The following is a 23854-nucleotide window of genomic DNA, read 5'->3' as shown; positions in this document are numbered from 1 at the left end:
CCTAAGAACATAACTTCTTCTTGCGGAGGGCGAAAAAACAGCCTATTTTATTGAAAGCTCAACTAAATTATGCCTTTAAATGTATTAAAATGAAATGTTTATCCATAAATTGTCGCCAATCAACAACGAACATCTGAACGACAATGAAAATCTAAAAAAATTTATCATCCGTAGTTTGTATTTTTTAAACATGATGGATTGATAAAACTAAAAATCCTAATGTAATGATACTACTCACTCTTGTCCAGCTTATCATTGGCTTGCTGGAGTTCCTCAATTTGACGGAGAAGAGCTTCCATATCCTTTGTTAGGCGTTTCCTCTGCTCTTCTAAACTTGCTGCAGCCTCCGCTTCGTCATCGGCCTTCTTCTTGGCGTCCACAAGTTGGCTATTGAGGGCTAGAACCTGATTGAAATATCGGGATTAATACAGTGTTGGAAAATAGCAAATATGTCATTGTTTCACAAAAAACACTGTTGAAGAGACGAACTTATTTTATTCCTTAAGGCCTGTTCCAGACGCCTGTGATATGAAAGTTCTAGCTAGGGACCTCGGTATCTGTAAGCTAAGTGCTTAACCCTCAATAAAGTAATTATTATATGAAACAGTAACTTAATGATTTTCTTGTTATATTAATCCTTAAAAATATCTTACTATTTGATTGGATTTTCAAGTTAATTTTAAAATTGTTTTAAACTTCTACTGAATGTGTTATATAATTGTTAGGTTTAATTTTTGTTTCTAAATCTTGGGTAAAAAGAAATGTATGTTTTTAAAAATAATTTAACCAAACATGTTCGTATTATAAGTTTTGTAAAAGGCAATTTTGCCATATATTATGTTAATAAAATAAAATAAATAAATAAAACTACATTTTAAGTCTTATTTATGTATGCAGGTACACCTTACTACAATAGTATACATATTACAACGAAAATGCTGGTTTCATACCTGTTTCTCGAGTGCTCTTTTAGCTTCCTCTTCTTCCTCTAACTGTTCATGGAGAGCATCCTTATCACTATCAAACTGTTTCAGTTTCATCTGGAGTGCGAGTTTCTGCTTTGTCTCTTCTTCCAACAAGTTCTGAAATCAAACCAAAAAAATATTACCTAAATATCACCAGTAGATGAATCCGGAATACATAATAAAATGATTTAGATTTGTTTCTATATCTCACCGTTGATAATCAAGGCCTGTATTCTAAAAGAGAATCAATTGGGGATTCAACTAATAATTCAATGAAAGTTTTCTGCGCTTATTAAAACGAAGACACTTGAGTTTGGTGCATACGTGGTCATATTTTTTTTTAGATTGATTTGGTTGTGCAAACGCTTCTGACAATAAATAAGTTTTAGTCGGGAAAATGTAAATATTGAGTGCACTATTCGTAGGCATTAATCAATATGGTACTAACCATAGTAACTGCAAATATGTAGGTAGTACATTGAATATACTGTTTCAATGTTCACGCGAAAGACAAAAGAGCATTCCCACTGTGTCCCATCTTCATATTCTTTTTATAAATTAAATTTCATAATGGTACACTGGATTCGTTATTCATTTTTGATAAAAGAAGTCTTGTAATGTAGTTTACGAGACTGGTCAGCATAAGTAAATAAAACAAAATGTTTTTTACATTTAACCATAAGTTTTAATTAAACTGCAATAGCAGTTGCCATAATAATATGCGACTTTGCAAGAATTAATTTTAACCCTCTCTTTACCGCTCTAAAAAAATCCGCACCTTCCGGTGCTGTGTAGTCAATACGCATACAAAAATGCGGGATTTACGATCTGAAAAATGGAACATTCATGGGAAATTGCTTCAATTAATAATATTTGAAGTCAAAAGAGATAATATTTCAAATATAATCGCTAATAACATGAAAAAACCATTTGCTAACGCTCACAGCGCTTGGCGAAACTCCGTGAGTAACAGAGAGCAACTGGTGTTTAGTGGCCACTGGTTCAGGCTGGCCTGCGTTACGCGCTAAATTGTCTCGCTCGCTCGCTCGCGAGTATATCTATAGCAATGAGAGTGAGACATAAAGCGTATTTGAGACAGTTGTATATTCGATACTTTTTCACTAAATCGCCGTGTCAATGGAGCATATCGGTAAGCTTTTGAATGTACAGGTGATTTATTTCCAATTTCTGATGAAATGCTTTTGCTGTCCCCAATAAGTAATCATGATTTAATAATAAATTATTTCAATCGATACGTAAATACTACTACGGAGGAATACTAAAAATATTTACCTAGTATTTATAATATTTACAGAGATATAAAAGTTATTAGAAGCAATGTGTACGGGCCTACAAATCACCGGTAGGAGAGAGTCAATATAAAATCTATGAAAGTACTTAAATATGTGCTTGATATTTTTCAATCATCATCATTCCCTTTCCGCACCGAATGGTGCATAGGGCACTGCATTGGTAAACCAATCACAGCATATCTTGATCATTTTTGTTACATGAAGGTAAGATGATCAGTCTTACACTTCAGGGGCTATGAAATATTCTAGTGTAAAAACACATTTTACAAATAAATATTTCATGCCAACCATGTTGGGAATCGAACCCGAGACCTCTTGCATGGTTGGCAAATGGACTGACCACTACACCACAAGGACGACTGACAAAATCAATAGAGAAAAATTGTTCAAACGATTCCCTTGAAAGGCGTAACAGTACCAAAATAAAATATAATTTGTAGAATCGAGAAATAGCTTTGATAGATATCATTAAATTGGAAAACTTTCTTACGTTCATAGAATATGCAGGTGTATTGATTATTAATTATATTTATGAGAAGAGTACTGAAGGGTCGATTCTATACCTGTGCCTCAGATAGTTGTGCTTCTGTTGTTCCGGCTTGCTTGAGAGCGGAGGATGCTTTAAGTTCTGCCTCTTCTAACTGTTGCAGAGCCAGTTCACTCTCGGTCTGCAGTCTCACAGCCTTGTCTTGTAATTCCGCCCTAATTAAGGATACAGTGAGAACTGACATCAACAACAAGTTTGAAATGCACAATTAATTGATCGGGAACATAACAACAATGAAATCAATATTTACATAATTATTATATTAATTTTAATGTCAAACCCTTACAAATATTTTTAAATAATGGAAGGTTTTCCCCAATATAACCAAAATATTCCTCTAAAATATACTCAATATACCCTAATTGACTTTAATTACTCTACTTATTTTGGCTTGTATAGAAATCCACAATCATGAAACAGCAATTATTTTTAGTATATAAGGAAACTTTGTAAATATTTCAATTTGTTTGAAAATGTCGTAACAAGACAAAACGCGTCACAATATACCCTTTGTCTATTTAAAAAAATAAAGTAGAATTATAATCCAATAAACGTTTTATTTCGGATACATTTCCAAATCAAATTACTTGTCATTGTCGTGTAGTCATAAGATAGCTTGTTTTGTCAATTGTGAAACTGTCCATTATCATCAAGGCGCTGAAAACATCTACATACAGTGCAAGACTTATCTCCGATTTATTTTTGGTAAGCATTCTACAACACTCTTTATTGTGCATGGGAAAATGATCTCACTTGACTCTCTCCACCTCCTGAAGCTTGGCGGTCAGTTCCTGGAGCTGTTGTTCCGCCTGTTTCCTTCTCCTCTCCCCGTCAGCTCTGGCAGCGGCTACTCCCCGCAGCTCCTGAGCAAGATCTGCATTCTCCGCTTCCAAGGACTGCTTAGACTTCTCCAGACCTGAGAAAACATGCTTGTGAAATTAAATATTCAAATTTCTGGAATAACTAATTGACATGATGAAAATTTACAAAAATCGACTTAATTTTTTATATCAAAATATTGAAAGTTATTACAACAGAGAGAAAACATTCTTGATGGGGAAATATGAAAATCTAGGCATTTACAAGGCTTATGAGCTGTCATTGGCTGGTTTGATTAGTTTAAGATTAAGTGTGGCAAAATCCAACCTTGTCTATAAACTGGACATATTCAAAACATTGTTGAAACTAACCAGTCTAAAAATAAGTATAAAAATGAAAAAACTATTTTCGGGCATTGCCTAGTAGGTAAATTTAAAAAAAATTAAAAATTACAAAAGTCAGCAGACAGAAGAGTTGAAAAAATGTGGATGTTTAAACATAGGCAGAATGGTTTACCAACAACATTTATGTTGCAGTGTGGAAATGCCTAAACTTCCATATTCCTTTTCAAAAATGTTTTCCCTCTCTGTTGCAATAAATTTCAATCTTAATAACCAACTCCTTAGGTAGTGAAATCCAGCCGTGTCTACAAAAATTTGGACATATAGATACTCAAAATATTGTTGGCAAAACATAGGGACAAAAACAAGCAATTTTATATTTGTGGAAACAGTTTTTTTTTTTATTGTCTAAGAGATTCGTGTACTCACCGGCCTTAACCTTGTTGATCTGTTCGATGCGTTCATTGGTGGCCTGAAGTTCCTGCGAGTGCTTGTGTCTCATGTCGGCTACAGAGGCCTCATGCGAGCCAGCCTCGTCTTCTAAACTCTTCTTCAGGGTGGCCACTTCCTGTTCACGCTTCGACCTCAGTTCCTGTTGAGCTACAAAAGAAACAAAAATGAAAATACTAATATTGGCTAATGTCTAATGTAGGTACTGACCGTTGGCCATTGCAGGAAAATAGTGAAATACTTGTAAATTTCGCTAAATTGTAAGATTACATAAATTTACTTTATAAAATAAACTTTATAAAAAAGAGACGCTCAACATTGAGCCAGATGATGAATAAAATAAATGAATATGTGCGCTTACCAGCTGTAGTGTCGAGGGAGTCGAGCAGCTCGCTCTTGAGCGCCTCGAGTTCCTCGTTGAGGTCCCGCTTCTGCTTTTCAGCCTTGGCGCGCGCGGCCTTCTCGGCCTCCAGGTCTTCGTGCAGGTCGGCCAGCTGCGACTCCAGCTCGCGCAGCCCCTTCTGGGCCCCCGCACGTGCCGCGCCCTCCTCGTCCATGCGCGCCATTGCCTGCGCTAGCTCCTCCTCACGCTTGCCTAGAACGGACAGAAAGATAATCATTATTTTTGATACAAAGGATCAATCTAATTTCCTGGTTAAGTAACGGTTTCACTTAATCGGACACATCCAAGAATGGACATTTAATAAACATCTGTTACTATATATACATTTCAACTAGGTTTTACATGGCATAGAAATAACCAGGTTGCGGTCCCGTGGCTATTGTCACGGACCCACAGATCAAAGGTCCGAGGTGCAAACCCGCTCTACCACAACTTGATTCACATTTTCTAATAGTGAATTATTTACAACTCGTTGAAAATGGAAGCAAATGTTCGAGTAAATTATAAGAATGCAACTATTTATTTTGAAAAAAAACACAGTCCAAAAATTTAATTTAAAAAAAAGAACAGTCATTTTTCAACTAATAATTAATAATAATAGTTTTTGGATTATTAAGAGGATGGTCTTGCTAAATCCTGATTAAATGCATCATATATAATGCGTTTGATAACCACAGAACTAGTGGCTGACATCCCAGGAAACTATGATGATCAATAACAATCAATCAATTTTCTTCATATGCCATTATTCGTAACCTGATCAAACGTGAGTTCACTCTAACACTCACCAAACTGAAGTTGTAACTCTTCTACTTGTGTCTTCCTCTCCGTCAGTTGCTCCTTCAGGTCCTGTACCTCAGCTTCTATCTTCCTTCTGGACCTCTCAGCCTCCTGCCTCTGCTGGTGATCCTTGAGAAGTTTCTCTTCCAGCTCTGCGATGGAAGCCTCGTGCTTCGTCTTCAGTTTGCTGAGATGTTTGGCTTTCTCTTCTTCTTCGGCGAGTGCCTGGGAAAGGTCGTTGCTCCTTTCCTCTAACAGCTGTAAGATAAGGCGATTTAGAAATTTTAAAATGATATAGGAAAATTATGGACCTACTCTTCTGTGTGGTCTTAAGGAATTGTATTTTTAAACAATTTTTACCCAAAAAAAAGGTTCCTTATTTCAGCAATATTACTAATTTATTAAAATATTGAAGAACAGTGAAAAAAGATTCTGCAACAGTCGTGTTCTACAATGAGGAATCCAAAGAATCTGGTTCTTTCATCGACTAGCGATTTTTGTCTAGTAAAAAATATCTGATTTTGCCATTGTTAGTACAGACTACTAGAAATATAAACATGTATCCAAATTTTACCTTTTTTTCTTTAAGTAGTTTCTGATTGGTGTCTTCAGTTACGGCGAGGTCTTCTTCAAATTTCTTGATTCTGGAGTCACATTGGACCTTCTCCAGTTGTAACTTCTGTCTAGCTCCTTCTTCTTCTTCAAGTTGTTCTTCTAAATCCTGAAAATAAAATCACACCACCATTTAGCATCGCAATATTACAGAACACATTTGTTTTCAGAGCTCAACAATAGTTTCTGATTGGTAGCTTCTCTTCAACAAACACTATAAAATTCTTATTATTGTACATGAGGGTCAGCGCTAAATTAGCCCCCTGATGTCACTTTGACCCGTGTAGATCTATCGTGACGAGTAAATAAAATCCCATCAATTATTTCCCACCCTTGAAGCCTAAATCTTTATAGAACCAGGCTACTGAGTAGAGAGGGAATGCGCTCATATCTTTTGCTAAATCTCCTCCTCCAAACCCAGGTCCTTTAAGTATCATTATATAATATAAGATATTACACTAAGATAAACATCAATCGTGGATGCCTACTGTGCCTTTGTCTTCAGTTCAGTGCCGAAAATCGGTTTTTATTATAGTAAGTAATACAATATGTTCTGTTTATTGAAAAGGGGTACAATTAAGCCAAATTAAATGTAGCACAATTATGTCAAATTAAATTATAAGAAAACATATCAGATACTGTCTATCCTCTCTGGGTATGGTAAATACCTGTTCTGAGGTAGGCAGCATTTATTTATTTTTATATAATACAGTGTATTTAGTCTTAGTAATGTGTAGTAGTCTTAGTGATGATTTAAATATGGAAATCTTACATAAGATGAAATAATATTTAAAAATATGAAAATCTTTCAAAAGTGATGGAACTAAAAAAAATTAACATATTACCAGGGTCCGTATGTATTACAATGGGAAGTTAACATTTATACTCAATTTTATCCATAAAGTAAAATAAGGTTTTTTGTATGAAAAATAGAATATGAGATGCATACATTTTTATTTCTTAACATGTTCAATTACAAATTACCAACAAAGATACTTTAAAATTTCTTAAAAATATAAACATTTTCATAAATACATATGGATTTTACTTTATGCCGTCGAAGATAGCATTTGTGATCGCGGCCCAGGTCTAATATGTACATATAGTGAAAACACATTTACTGAAAAGCAAGAAAAAGTGGGATCGGTTAAACCTTGTTAACTGTAATTATAATTTATAATAATAATAATAATAATAATAATTATGGATAACTTATATAGCGCCATTTTCGTAATATAATACCTCAAGGGCGCTTTACAAAGTGATTATATAAAGATAAAAATTTAATTTTAACTTTTTAATTTAAGAAAAATAACGTACTTTTTCATATTACTTTTCCACCACATGCTAAGAATTTATTCAAATGAAAGTATAATTTGAATCCACAGAAATACGATTTTCTGACATTTTCTTGGCGGAATAGAATTTTAATATCAGAAGCAAAAATAATCAATAAAAATAACATGGTGGAATAGCATTTTCAATTCATAAATAAAAGCAATAAAAACGTTCCTTTAACAGTTTACCGGGACAAACAGTTATTGTATTACTAGGTTCTGGCACAAGTTGCTAACTGATTTTGAAATGTTGAAAGCTCATCCCAAAGCAACGATTCAAATAAAACTGTAAGCTGAATATTACAAAACGTTTTTTTTTGCATATTTTTATTTATTTTTCAAACAACAATTATTTGATTTCAGTTACGAAGAAAGCGCATTTAAAAAAAAATTATAGTTACCAATTTGTGCTAGAATCACATGTCTCCTGTTTGAATAAAGACTGATAACAAAAAAGTGTATCTAGCTTACACAATTTTTTATATTAGTATCAGAACCATACGTTCAATTACCGATGTAATAAACTACCTTTTCTGAACCAATGGAAGTTTGTGAAAAATAATTTAATTACCTGAATATTTAGTTGTAATTTTTTCTTCTCTAGAATAAGGGAGTTTCCTCTTTCTTCCTCTTCTTCTATGCGAGCTTCCATATCGTGAAGCAGTTCCTCCAGTTCCTGCTTCCTCGAAGCTGATCTCATCTTTCCTTCCTCCGCTTCGGCGCATAGTTCTATTTCCGCCTTTAAAAAATATGTTTGATACATTTTTAACTCCCTTAGAATGTGATATACAACAATGAGAATACTTTTGAGAAGAGAATATGAAAGTCTTTATAATTACAGGGCTTATGACCTGTCGTTGACTGGTTTTTAAAAATAAATTTATTTCTCATAAAATATGTATCTTAATCTAGTATGCTATGAATGTATTACTGTTCCCGCAAAGCTGAGGTTTATCTGCGGATTATATTACATACATATTCTTCGTTTATGTTTTGTGTATGCAATACATTGTTTTTTAATAAACTTGGGTAAACAATTTAATTTTTAAAAAGAAAATGTTTATAAGCATACTTAATAATCACTAACTGTCTTTTGACATTAAAAAAATACATATTATAAGTTTTTTTATTAACGAGTTTAAGTTCAAATGATGACTTTACATGCTGTGTATCATTTACTTTTTTACCTATGTTTAAAAAACCGTATTTCTTCAATTCTTCCATCTGTTAACTTTTGTAAAATAAAAGAGCTTAAAACCTTTATTGATGTACATCTACAAACATAAGGATTAATTAAAACGTAGTGAATTACGTTTAAGATCCTTTACAATATTAATTTACAATAAAAAAATATCCATCTAATATCATTATCTTTTCCTTATCCACACCTAAATATATAGGGCGCTGGTATTATTATTACACAAAGGTCTTGCCTTTGTTCTAATCCAGTCCGATAAAGCTACTATGAAATATTGCTGTTAAAAAATCGGTTGTACCTAGGACCTCGCAGCACCAGGTAGCTACATAAATGCACATACACCATGGCAGACAAATATTGTCCATAACAAACATTACCTCGTTTTTGGACCAATTATTTTCTGATGGTGAAAATATTTTAATTTTTGGTGAATTTAAATCATCTTTCTTATTGAGAACATTATTCAGTGCGAACCATAAAAAATAGTTTTTGAATGGAAACATAACCACACTTTTTAAACATATTTCTTTAAAAATCGAACCATTGTTCTCTCCTACATAGTAAACTAACACAAGTTCTACACATGATTTTTAATTAAGTTACACTAGTAATAATTTGTAGAGAAAAAACAAACATCATAACAAAAACTAACAAAATATGACAGACAAAAAAAACAGTTATTTAAAAATTCTTGATTTAAATTTTTGTGTTGAATTGATTGTTAAGTACCTGCAACTGTTCTGATATTAAAATTTTCTCTTCATTAGCCTTTTGATATTTAACTTCATATTCTTGGCATCTTTTGACCTGCGCTTCTAATTTATCTTTAATTTGTCGCAGTTCATCTTCCTTTTGTGTTAATTTTTCTTCTTGTTTTGTAACTTCCAAAAGTGGCTTGACCTGCAAAGATTTAAAATTATATTTATTAATTCATATGAATATTTTGTTTATTTATTTACCACTACACATTTTATATACATATAAGGGCGGACATATTGGCTTTAGGCAATTTCTTCCTACCTAACCAAACCGCTCAGTTTAAGAAAATAAGAAGTTTATGGACATATTCTAGGTACATATAATAATACAGAATCTTATAATTTTATAAAAAATTTTAAACAAAAAAGAACTAAAAATATATATTCAACTATGAAGAGAGAAGTACGTACGTAATACACATTTATAAATTGAACAATAATTATGTATTCTTATCTAATTAAAATTTAATTCTGTTTTTTATTTTGAATTAAGTAATTTGAATAATGGTCTTTCAATATTGCTAAAGAGCTACTTATAATTTCAAACACAAAAATCTTCATGTTAGAATAGGCTGAGCCATGTTAGATGGAGACTAGCCTAACCAGAGGACAACTCCATATTAATGTTTAAATGCTCTAGTATTATATAGATGATAGGTAATAAATATGTAAGTATTTTTCTCCTGTTATTTAATTTAATAAAATTAATTTGTATATAAGTATTTAAATCAATAAACTTGTTATTATGTTGAAGTCATCATTTTAGAAAATAATTACCTTAATATAAAGTCTCCACCACTGCCAATTTCTCAATTTTAAGTATGCCGCACAATTGCGTTGAATGATCCTAATTGCGTTGAGTTGTTGCAAACGTTTCTGGTAATTTCTTCTAGCCAAGTAACCTCTGCAGAAAGCTTGGAAATTAACAATCAGATCGGTGATCTTGTAATCTCTCTCCTCTTCAAGGTGAGCGAGGACACCGGCTCGGAAGAATATCTTAGACTGACCGACTCTGAACAAGTTTTGGTCTAGGTCTAGCGCTTGGATCATTTGTTCGCACGCTTTCTTTCCGTCCATGAAACCTTTGGCGATCACATTCGGCGTAAGCAGTTCGTATCTCTGTCTGAACTCCTGGAAAGGAATTCTGTTGGGGAAGCCTTGCCTGCAAATTCTGATACCCTCCAGCACACCATTGCACCGGAGTTGATCCAGGACTAAGGGAGCCTCGATTTTACCAGCTCGCTTCTCGTGATTGGGGATGATGCAACGGACAAAGTTAGGATTAGTGTTTCTGAGGGTGGCCATGAGTTTTGTCAGTTGCTCCTTGTAAAGCTGAGACACAGTTCTGAACATTCCCTTGCGGGTTCTCGAACCAAACTGGGTATCTGTTAATGCTTGTTGAGCCATGCCCACAATCTCAGCATCCTTCCAGATATGACAGACAAATGGATCTTGTGACGTCTGCAGTAGAGAAACCACATTCTCGTTCAGTGGGTCCATGTTCTTCATCAACCATTTGGTGGCGGAGTAATCTACTTTACCTGCATAGTGAATAATGGCGAAGTCAGCAACACCTCTGAAATCTGTTTTCATGAATTTAGGGTGAACGGAGTGAGCGCCGACTAATTTCTCAACAAATGACTTATCCGTGGCTTTCGGGAACCAGCACTCTTCATCCAAAAGTGCCATGATACCCATTGGCTTATCGATAAGATCGATAGTCGGTTGGAGATCGAGACCAAAATCGATAAATTTCCATTCAATACCTTCCCTCTGGTATTCCTCTTGCTCCAAGATGAACATTGTATTATTGAAGAGTTGTTGGAGTTTTTCGTTGGTGTAGTTGATACACAACTGTTCAAAAGAGTTCAACTCGAAGATTTCAAAACCAGCCATGTCAAGGATTCCAATAAAGGAAGCTCCCTGGCGTTTAGTCCTATCGAGAGAACGATTGATTCTGTTTACCAACCACCTGAACATCCTCTCGTAACAAGCTTTAGCGATAGCTTCCACTGAGAATTCCACTTGTTCCTTTGTCTGAGCTTTAGTGACAAAGTCACGACCGACCTTGATTCTTGGTTTCAAAAAAGCTTTAGTCATGTCAGTAACAGAGAGACCTGTAAAAGAAAAAGGAATTATCAAAATATATAGATAATTAGTGTAGTTTAAAAAAGATAATTAAATAAAATTTATAAGCTTATAAATACGTCGGCCTCGTGGTGTAAAGGTCAGCGCGTTTGCCTACCATGCAAGAGGTCTCGGGTTCGATTTCTGACACGGTTGATATGGAAATATTTATTCAAAAAGAGTGTTTTTACACTAGAATATTTCATAGTCCCTAGACTGGTACCTGAAGCGTAAGACTGATCATCTTACCTTCATGTCACAAAAATGATCAAGATACGCTGCAATTGGTGAACCACTGCAGCGCCCTATGCACCATTAGGTGCGGAAAGGGAATGATGATAATGTAAATACACTGGAACCTCGTTTTACACAGTTTTGAAATAACATAGTCCAAAAATAAATAAAAAAGTTTTTTAAACATTAATTTAACAATGTGCCATAGTAATATAACTACACTATTTTTTAATTTTAACTTTTAATTTCAACTCTTAATTTTTACTTATTCATATGTACATCTACTACCTGCATCTAATTCGTTATTGTTGGTTGTGAATTTTTACCAAGAACTATAAATGTTCATGGAAGCAGAGAGAGAAAGGGGAGGAAAGCAGAGTTGGAGCTATTCAATGTCTTCTGCCTTTTATGTACTTTTTATTTAATATTTATAAATTTTTTATTTTTTTTCCCCTCTCCTTCATTCATAATAAATTAATGTGAAATCTGTAATTGGTCTTAATTTTTTTCATTGTTATTTTGTACCTTGTATGTATATCAAGACTATGATTTCCTTATTAAATAAATAAATAAACTATTAGAATTCCCTACATCGCTATTTTACTAACTTGGCATATAATATAATATAATAATTAATAATATTTGTTATGATTTTTTTAGTATTTTGATGCCATGCAAGAAAAAATTTAATATACAACAGATAGTAAACAATGAATTTATATTCGATACCCCAAATGTATTTTTTTACAAGAAAACCTATAAAGCATTGTTATTTTTTTACATGGTACCCATATAACATATCTCTCGTGTAAATAGAGGTTTCAGTGTAGTTAAACTGTATATAAAGATAACTGACCTAGAAGATGTGCAATCTTTTGCGCAACAGTATTATCAGGAAGTGTAGCTTGATCAGAGTTCCTTTCTTGTTTGAACTGCATGTTACCGAACAGCATAACCGCCGAGACAATTCTGAAGATGGAACTGAAGTCTTCTTGAGTCATTCCCATGATGTTCATAGATTTAATAGTGGCCTGATACTCAGCGGCATCGTCGATCCCGGGAACAGGTAGAGAACCATAGGACAAGAATGCGTATGTTTTTGCATCTTCGAGGATGAACTCGGCACGGTGTTGTGGGCTGGCTCCGGAAAGGAGTTGGTAAAAGATGTGGAAGGCTCTCTCATCTTTAGCTTGACGGATCGCTCTGGACTTCTCGAGGAGATAGGTCTCAATGTTCGCCCCGGCGATGTAACCGGAAGCGTCGAAATTGATTCGGATAAATTTACCCTGGAATATTTAAACAAGTATTATTGATTTCTTTTTCTAATTAATTCTTACAAAGTTTTATCCACAAACTAATATTTATAATATTCTTTGCATATGAAGGGTAAAGGATTTAAAGAACGGATATCAATTTTCATTTGTTTTATACCAATAATGGCATCCGATGGCAGTTCACGTGATCTACAATTTTGTTTAGTAAAATTTGACATAACAGCTCTTCTTTCCAAGATAGTTGAAGAAGAAAAAAAATGTATACAGGGGATAAAAGGTGTATTTCAGTTAAATACTGGAAATAAATCAATAATATAATTACATTAAGCGGGTTCCTTTATATTTATAAGTTTATTTTAATGTCCAAAAGGTTTGAAAACTTTAAAATGCTACAGACCAAAACTTCCTTGTTTGATATTCATCCATTATATCCTGTACCCTCCATATGTATTTAGATTGGTAGAGTAAAATAATCCTTCTATTCTTCACAGCTTCTCAGGCTTCCCAACATACATTTTCAATTCTTTATACAATCATGACATTTTTAGTTAGCTACGTTTTTATTTAAAACAATTTTACTAATCAAGTCTTCAAAAAATATATATATTTTTTAATATAGTAGTATTAAAATTGATATAAAATATGGTACTTGTCTCAATATTTTAGCTGACTACGATATTATTAATTTGTACTATTTAAATTTTAGAATACTTACGAAACGCGATGAGTTGTCATTCTTCACAGTTTTGGCATTTCCAAAGGCCTCTAGAATTGGATTAGCTTGCAGAAGTTGTTGCTCCAATTCACCCTGTATACAGAAATTGCCATAGGTACACAGTTAGCATAAATCCGTAGTTGCAAAATTGATGAATAATCTTTCTTTTCAATGTAGGCATTCGCTTACTCCGCATTCAAGCACAGAATTTCATTCGATAAAACAGCGATGACAAACAATGTTAGTATGCTGACATCACAGTTTTTGTTAAATCAACAATATTTCGACATACTCCAACAAAGAAAAATTGTTAGTGAACAAATAAATATTGCAGTGACTAACTAACCCAAAAATGTAATAAATACTGTTCAAATAAGACAGGAGATTTCAGTGTAAAGCTGTATGTATTTCTAATTTTAGAGTTCTTTGTATCGGTTAAAATGTCAATAATATGAACTGTAAACATCGTGTTCTTTTTTTTAAGATCTACAAAGGATTTTTATAGCATTAGGGGGTAAAAATAAAATTAAAACTTCGAATACATTACCTCAAATGTTGTAACAGGTACTGGATTCTACTTGTTCAAATAAAGCAGCATGTGGGAAAATAATTTAAAAGCTTTTGTATCAAATATGCAATCATAGCGGGTGAAATATTATAGTACAAGGAAATAGGATAGAAATCAATTAGGATAATTTTCCCTATCAAAAACAATACTTAGAAATAATTTGATTAAAAACCATTTGATCAAATCATAGTATAATTTTATTTATATAGATATATATGATATATTATGTGAAATAACCCATACTTTATCTAATTATAATCACATTCTACATTAAGACGTTTGAATTTTTTACAAACTACATATGTTCAATATATCCCAATACCAAAAGACTATAGTAATACGTTATAATACAGTAAACCAATCCAAAAGTTATACAAATTTCATACTTGCTGGTTTTTCACTTTCAGCTGAATAATTGCGTGAAAATTACAAGAAAAAATATTTTCAAAATACATTGCAGTGTCCCCTCTTACATGCTTCAATAATATGATATGTAATGATGTTGCATTTTGGCAGAACCTCTTTATAATACTTTACCTTAACCACAATGCGAGCATTGAATCAGCACCCTTATTTTTTTCCTGTTATTTCAATTCTCGGTCAGATTGTGTTAATGCTTATAAACCTAGTTTGAGAAATACTATCAAATCTAACCTTCGGCCAAGAATGTGCTGTTTTACATTAACAAAAATATTTTATTTTAACGAATAAAAAAAATGGAGCAAGAACCCGCAATTTTTATGTCATCCAATTTCCTAGAGATGAAACTAAGATATATTTTATAGACATTTTGACTTAAAGTAATAACACGCCACTGGCATAGTCACCCATATGCACAAAAACCATTCTATGATTATCAATCATGAAGTTAGCTACAGTTTACAGCAATACAACGGGGCGTACGTACTCAGGTCGAGAATTGCAAGCGCAATCTGCAAACGTCCGTGACACGTTTGTTGTTAAACTAAAAACCAAACAAAAAAAATTGGACGCTTTTGTTCTATGCAATACAGCTAAAGAGCTCCTCTAGTAAATTATTACTTTGAGCATTTTGGCCAGTGATACACAAACAAATCGCTTGTTTTTTAATTTTACTAAATAAATTAAATTAAAGCCTCTTTAGTGAAAAGTAAAAACCAAATTATTATTGTTCTTCTTAGCCAATTCTGTATTAACAATCTTTAACTACTTGTGAAAAATACACTGCACTGATAGTTTATCTGTTTTTAAAATGAAACAAACGTATTTAAAAACATATCAACTTTTGCTTAATATAATCTGATGACAAACTATTAGTTTATAGTTTATCGGGACAAACTTGTTTAGTACTTTATGTTTTACAATGCATAATAATATTGTAATAAATTGTACATTTTCTGGTATAAAGACTGTCTTTTTGACATTACTGCAATATTTCCTGGGGGATTTTTTGGTTAATTTTTTGAAGAGTTAATGGCTTTCAATTTTGATTTAAAAAAACGTAAAACAGTATTGTGACTTGTAATTTTTGTGTCACTATACTAATAATTTAAAAAAACTCAAACAAATAGGCCAAGGTTAAAAGTTAATGTAATTTTTATTCACCCTTAAAAAAATTATTACAATTATAAACTGAGGAGTACCCAGTACCCACGATTTGAAATACCATATATTACGCACTTGAGTATCTATTTCAACACAGGACTTTTAGTCCCATGGAGTTAAATAAATTTAACTATGGGAGTATGTCATTGGTTTTCATTGGTAAAATTTACTCCCAAGAAAGGGTATTTATTTCCTATATTTAATTTTGATAAAAAACGTAACAGTACAATGACTTGTAATTTTTGTGTCGCTGTAAGAATGATTGAAAGAACTCGCACATATAGGCCACGGTTAGAAGTGAATGTAATTTTTCTTCACCCTTAAAATACTTACAATAATCAACTGTGGAGTGGGGGCCTGAAGGGGAGAAGACGGAAGATCACAAGACCCGAGGAAGATCACAAGAAGACAGCGCGACACATCCGTGTAGAAGGTTCCGTGGCCAGATAGAATATTGACAGAGGGATGTGGCATTAGATTTATAGCATAAATACATAACTCCATGGTTCCGTGAATCTTAAAATACTTCACATGCTTGTGTGCGATAAAATCAATTAAGGACAACCATGCAAAAACATAACGCGCCCCCAGAAGTACACTGTCGAAAGTCTAAATTTGGCTGTTTTGAGTTATGAATGCAGTTTAACTGATTTATTTATTCTCTTAGAACTCACATATCTCTACAATTTTTTTGGAGCGAGATATACCGCAAACTTTAGTATTCTTTGAAATCAATTGAGTAAAATATCGAGAAGAAAACAGCTGTAATTATAATGCTAGAGTGTTCTTCTATTAAATTTGTTTTTGCCCTCGTGTAAAATGGACAATTTAGACATACCACAGTAAGTTTCTGGAGGTGCGATAATTGTACAATATCTATGTTCATACTGTTTGTAAGGCAAAATTGAGGAGATTAAATGTGAGTATATCACAGATTCTAAACTAATCTAATTCCGGTAAATAAATTTAAATTTTATAATGAATTCCTAGATTTGAATAGTATTAAAAACAATGGAAATCAGAAATTAATTCTGAAAGGGTTGGTCTCTCTTTACTCTTTTTTTCTCATTAAGCACATGATTATTTTATGTACTTAAAATTCATTTTGCGAATGCAATTTTTACTTTTAATTTGATTTATTTCTGTTTCAATTAATTTTGAAAGAATTTTCATGTAAAAAAAAAAAAACATTATTTTCAAACAGCATTTCTGAAATTTTGAATTAAACTATACACTTTGTTCATAGAGTTGAAATTCAGAAATGTGCTTTGTTATGCATAAGAGGAATATATAAATAGACAATTTTATCTCGAGTAGACCAACACCTTAATATTAACTATGTCTATGTGATGTATGATATTTATCTTAGAAAAGAAAATTATTTAAGTATGAATAGAGCTATTTTAGAAAACATAAAGAACAAATAATGATGTCACATGAAATAAATTGATTAAAAATATTATGGTAAAAGGTAGGTGTAAAAAATAAAATATAATGCTTTAAATTAAACCCATGAATTTTTCTAAGCCTACAAAATATCCAAAAGTGCATGATTATAAAAAAAAACATGCACATTCTCAAGTACAAAATTAATTTATTTTGTGGAAAGGATTGGGGTATAATATTATATAAAATGTATACTTAATCATTAGCAAACAGACAAACAGCTATACTACTCGTATTATAATTATTCTAAGAAACAACAAATTTATATTTTCTCATAGCTGATCTCATATCGCAAACAATTCGGGAAATCGGAGGATTTTTTTCTGTGGAAAATAAAGGAAAAGTAAATTCTTACCCATCGAAAAACGTCTCGAAATATCAGAGCCTCGAATTTGGGTGGAAAAATAAAATAAATAAATAACAAAACTTTTGTCAGATTGAACATACAAATTAAAAGCTAAAAATAAAAATTAATAATATATGAATTAAACGAAACTGCATTTATTAAATACAGTGCCTATTAACGTGATTTACAGTCTCCTCTGAAATAATCGAGTTCACCTGAATCAACATGTATTCAAAATAACGTTACATCAGTGTAATGTTGTAGCCTAGATACCATTTTGAGGGAAGGAAAAAAATATCTACTTGTATACCACAAAATGAACAGGTGGTAGTAAAAAAAATCAAGCCGAAATGTTCCAAAATGTACTGGAATCAAACTACTAATGCAGCAAAATAAACAATATTTTTTTGAACTACAAACACAAAATTATTTGAAATGAGAAAAGTTTAAGGTTACAGGGAATTAGGGATTTCGATACATTTTTCAGGTATTCTGTATTTATTTTATCATAATATTATAAAAATATAAATGATCATTTTTGAAATGACTGAAATCTTAGGTTTTCTGTAATAAATCACTTTAAATTTATCATTTTTAGCTGTAGGAAGAATGTTTTTAGTTATTTTGGATTCGAAATTCGGAGAATATTTTTTTAACACTTTTTATCTAATATTTGCGTCTATAATTAATCAAACTATTTCAACTTTGTGACTATTTTCAACTTTTCGTAAATGACCCTGCTAGAAAATGGGAAAATTGTGATAGAACTAAGTTCAAACCTCGAAATTCTGATCCGAATTTTTATACATAAAAAAATATTTTTACGAAATACATAAAATAAATCATATATACCAGCCAACACAGCCTCACCAGTATTTTCGTAACTGAGGAAACTATTTTTTTTTCCACTGAAAATTCAATAAGATTAAATTTTAAAAAAGAGAAAAAAACGTCTAAAAATTTGCCGCTTGAGCCGTGACGATTTCGCACAAAGGCCCTGTAAAATTTATATTTTCGAATAACGTAATTCTGAGTCTCGATTTAATAATATTGATTAATTAGGCGTGGATTCACATAAAGCATCTGGTACAGAATATATTCGAGCACAAATTGCACAACTCAGTATTCGAGCGATCTTAAAGAATGTGGACAAATGATACGGTGCCTATACATGGAGTTGACACTGTCCCGCTACAATAACTTGCATACTAGCGATACAAGGAGAAAAAAAAATGCAGCTAACTAAAATGGCTTCGGATTGATTTAGGTTTAGGACACGATACTAACATCTGTTTAAAATGACCTTAAAAAATATCCTCGCTTTGAAATTCACATAAATAAATATATTTACCGGGCGTATACGCAATACATACTCTTTAACAATGTACGAATGCGTGTAATTTATACAATAAATTCGTAAAAAAAAAAATGGAAATAAATATTTACTGTTACATCTGAAGTAATTAATTTGTTACATTTCCTTTTTTTGCTACTTTCTTTTTCACTAAACAAGCATGTATCGAAACAGACAAATCAATATATCATTATTATTAAATTATTTATATCTATAACATTTTTCTTGACATTCAAAGTTAAGTGGTTTTTATCTTATTTGTTAAAAAGGCTTTCAAACTAAGCTAAAATTTAAAAAAAAATTGTATCGTATTATCAGCGCTATGATTTTTAAAGTTTCGTGATTTTGAAATTACCCCGCCTGCGAGGTCTCAAGTTCTCTGCGGCGAGTTGTCCCGATTGGTGGGTTGACTTCCCGGTAACCGGAAATGTATCACAACACTTTGTCATTGGTTGATTTCAGAGAACTAGTGACGTCGTTCAAAGAAGTTCATTTTTATAAATTTTTCATACATTTTCGAGAAACTTCGCGATACAATTAAATGCTATAATTTTTACCGCGCGTAAGAAAACACTGTTTATATCCGATTTCCTGTTGCACTGAACTTCCTCATTCGATGCAAGCGTAAAACTATGATTCGGGCATAGTTTCGAGATAATTGTTTGGCCTACTATCTAACTAATGTAAAAATTATATTGAAAAGTTCTTTAAGAAAAAAAAACCAGATGAAAAATTAGGTGTTTAAGAATAAGAACAAGTAATGTAATTTAAATTATACTCCAGAAAACGCAACCGACTAGCATGTATATTAATAATTATTATTGACACTTAAAAACAATATAAGGACAAAGTGTGTTTAAAGTATTAATAACATATAAAATAAATGGTTTTATTCAAAAAGATAAACATTTCACCACCCTTATTATTTTTTGCTAACACAGAGAATCAGCAACGGAAAAAACTACATCATAATTCTATATCAGTGCCCTAAAATACCTAAATCATTCCGAATCAACTGACAAAAATGGGGTAGTTTATTGTGCTACAAAATTAATTGTTAACTTTAAGTAGTTCATCGGCCCTAAGAAAGGACAAATAAGCCAAATATGGCACTTGTAATTAAAACGCAATTGACTAATGTTGCGGCTGGAGATTGTGAAAATTAAACTAGTTTTTGGATGCAATCGACTGAAAAAAATACAGATAAATTTGTATCTAATTGGTAATTTATACCTGCCCGCAGTGAAATTTATAAATCGTTTTAGCATAATACATTATAGTCAGACGAAGTGGCTCATAACTTTGTATTAATTTTACTTTCGCGGCATGACACAAGCGGCTCGGAGCTAAAGGCAACAGTCGTTATCTATGGCTAATGGCTACCAAAAACGGAAGAAATACAGCCAGTCAATGCTAGATAGATAAGTACCTACCCATAAATACTGACCGATTTCTAAGATATAAGTTTAACCCTTTCAGCAAGTGCCTTCCAAGTTTGAATTTAAAGCGTTCTGTTCTCTAGTGAATTCTAAGGTAAAAAATGTAAACATTATGGACACGATTGACAGACGTAGATGGCTATTTAAGAAAATGGAATGCAATAATTAAGAAAAACTGAGTAATGAAGGTAACCGAGTCGTTCGCCGTTCAAACGTCAAACTTGTCAAACTCAAAATAATCCTGACTTCTGACAAAATTTATAAAAAAATACCTCTACCTATAAAATATCTAAACATAATATGCTAATGTTGCGGCTATCGGATCGGAACGACGAAGGTCGCTCCTGGTTCTAACACAATTTGATACCCATTTTCTAAAACGATTATTTAAGAATAATTTTAAATGTCGGTTAAAACCGGGTTGTGGTCCCGTGGTAGCATTGTATATTGCCGGTGACGACATATGGACTAGAAACCATGTCTGTAACACAGAAAAGTAGCCAGAAACTAAAATGCACGTAACGATCCATGGAAAGACAGATGCTCGGTGTATGTCTAAGAGACATAATAAGAAATGAAGAAATAGGGCGCCGAACCGGAGTCGTAGATATCATGAATCGTGCAGAAAATTAAAATGGCAGTGGGCGGGACACTTGTCGGGGCAAACTGATGGCAGGTGGACACCTAGAATAATAAAGTGGAGACCATGGTCAAACAAAAGAAGTGTTCGAAGGCCACAGAAAATATGGGTCAATGACATTGCCTCGATAGCCGGTAAAACGTGGATGATGAAAGCGGGTGATAGGAAGGAATAGAGACGTTTGGAAGAGGCCGCCATCCAGTAGTGGAGAGAATAAGGCTGAAGAAGAAGAAGAAGAAGTAGTGTTTTGGACTCACGGATCAAAGGTCCGAGGTTCGAATCTCACTCTACCACAACTCAATTCCCATTTGTCCGACACGAGTTATTTACGACATTTAGGATGTAGTCTAAATATTTGAACTTTGGTAGTGATAAGAACTCAAACATTTATTTTTAACAAAAAAAATCATAAAAACGTTAATATATGTTTTAAAGATCTTGCGTAGTAAAAAAAATACTAAAACGTTCAATTGACGAACAAGTTATGATGAGACATATGGCACGGGATCTTTGCTGATTAATTACAGCCACGATCGATGATTCACGAGCTACATTCCTTTTTCATATATTTGAATATTCTTATATCGGAAAAGGCGTCGAAAGACGAACATCTGGCGGGTCAAAAGGAAATCTATATACGTATACGGGTTATAGGAAAGGGTCGTGTAAGTGTGCGTGAATCTGTAGAGGGCATGTGTGCATGTTACTATCTAAATCAATACCTCTAAACAGCACAAATATTGGTGAGTCATATGCATGCACAAGGTACAAACACAATACACACGATAAGTTAAAAATATAAACGTTAGTAATTATTCGCAAAATGCACTAACACGATTTGCACTCGTATTGCCTAAGCGAGGTCGACAAAATATATGTAGAACACAAGCAAAAACAGTTTTGTTATTAAAAATGATATAAAAAAAAACACATTGAATGCAATTTTTACATTCAGAACAATTAAAACATTCAACAATTTTTTCAAATACGCAAATATTGCAAAACACCTTGACATGAAAAATGAATTCTTGTGTATCGAAAACGCATTTTTGAAATGTGTTTAAAATAATAATTAACTCGAAAGGCATTATCTATTCTTCTATTCGATGGAGGCTCAGTCGTTGTCCATAATAAATGTCATGTATTCAAAAGGTTCATTTTTTAAATGATTTCTTCCAGTTTTAGCTCTCATTTGCTGACGCTGCTGCTTATAACTTTCTTCTGGATTTGACGCCGATAAGGGATAGTAATATAAAAGTACGAAGTTGAAAAGTTGTTAAGTTCTTGTATCAAGATGTGTTGACCTTTATTTACTGATTTTATTATTTTACGTATCCCAATTAACTGACGCCCAAAGAGCCGATAAAATGAGGCTCGGAGGCTCGAGTAAGTGAGATCCGAAGGGTCGAATCATCTAGCATGTAACAGTCGGCAACAGCCACTATTATTTTGTATTTATAATTTTAAAAACACGTTAGGGTTAAACAAACATATCATAAGATCAATTCATATTACGTCTTGTATGGTTAGTGTAGTCATCATGTACGTTTTAATGCTGATTTTAAATTTGTCTCCAATATTATTGTTCAAGTAGGCAAGTCATTGTAGTGTTAAAGTCCATTGTATAGTATTTTGACTGTCCTGCATTTTTACTTGCTTTTATCAATAAATTTCGAATTTTATTGGACAAAATATTAATAAAAATCTAGTAGAAACTGTTGTTTCACATTGCAAGAAAGTTGAAACTAAAATCACTCGTTTTACGTAACCCAATTATATAATTAACAATCCAAAATCCCATGCCAAGGTGTTAAAACGATTAAGAAAAATAATTTTGCATCAACAGATAATAATATTCCCTTAAAAACAGTGTACCTTAAAATTAAATCGGCTGTCTGAAAATTAATTAAGTAAGCTGGGTATGAGAAATAAAATTTAAATCCCAGTGCACACAATCCCATTGTAAATAATTTACAAGTTATAAAAATAATGCAATTAATAGTACTTTTACAAAGAAATGTGCACAGTTAATTGATCGAACACCACCAATAAATAAAACTACTATTAACTGTAGTGTGTTATTATGAATAATATTTAGTACCTATATAAAAAAAACATATATAATCCCAATTTTTACAACCTCCCCCGTAAACAAAATAAAATTTAACCCAATACAATACTGATCCAATTTTTCTTTCCATAAACCGCGAGATTCAAAAATGTTGAATTCGAATTTTCGTATCATTTTGTTTTCGTTAGAATTCTGAATTCAAATTTTAATAATAATATTTTTTTCATGCTTACCGCTCCAGATCCCTTGGGTTTGGAAGCAGCTACGTATGCCAGATACTGGATGACCTTCTTTGTGTTTTCTGTTTTTCCGGCTCCGGATTCTCCTGTACACAGAATGGACTGGTCCTCGCGATCTGTCAAGAAAAAGTAGTTAAATTAAAAAAATATATTTCGTGTGTCATCTACACTAACAATAAAACATTGGTCATATTGTACAATATTTTTTCAAACTCGTGTATATCAAATCTGAAATATAAAAAAGATTAAAATATTGTTCGAGTAAATAATTTAATGTTTCCAATTTTGACCTGA

The 23854-nt window shown here is 32.5% G+C and overlaps 1 protein-coding gene across 1 annotated transcript in view; it reads right to left on the bottom strand.

Annotated features, from left to right (window-relative positions):
• Positions 1-23854, bottom strand: part of zip (myosin heavy chain 10) — a 45455-nt gene that overhangs the window by 9321 nt on the left and 12280 nt on the right. The window contains exons 3-17 of the mRNA XM_088238769.1: positions 23555-23676; positions 16359-16382; positions 13874-13966; positions 12741-13170; positions 10301-11640; positions 9495-9665; positions 8139-8306; positions 6193-6339; positions 5627-5876; positions 4797-5030; positions 4415-4585; positions 3579-3741; positions 2842-2980; positions 951-1082; positions 239-404 (exon numbers count right to left, since the gene is read on the bottom strand). Coding sequence (XP_088094895.1) covers positions 239-404; positions 951-1082; positions 2842-2980; positions 3579-3741; positions 4415-4585; positions 4797-5030; positions 5627-5876; positions 6193-6339; positions 8139-8306; positions 9495-9665; positions 10301-11640; positions 12741-13170; positions 13874-13966; positions 16359-16382; positions 23555-23676 — 3750 coding nt within the window. The remainder of the gene's footprint in view (positions 1-238; positions 405-950; positions 1083-2841; positions 2981-3578; positions 3742-4414; positions 4586-4796; positions 5031-5626; positions 5877-6192; positions 6340-8138; positions 8307-9494; positions 9666-10300; positions 11641-12740; positions 13171-13873; positions 13967-16358; positions 16383-23554; positions 23677-23854) is intronic.

The sequence above is a fragment of the Micrasema longulum genome, unplaced genomic scaffold (genome assembly GCF_059751315.1).
Source record: "Micrasema longulum isolate JH-2025_06_02 unplaced genomic scaffold, ASM5975131v1 h1tg001965l, whole genome shotgun sequence".
NCBI lineage: Eukaryota > Metazoa > Arthropoda > Insecta > Trichoptera > Brachycentridae > Micrasema > Micrasema longulum.
The sequence above is the reverse complement of the archived record's forward strand: the minus strand, read 5'-3'. Positions and strand labels throughout refer to the sequence as shown.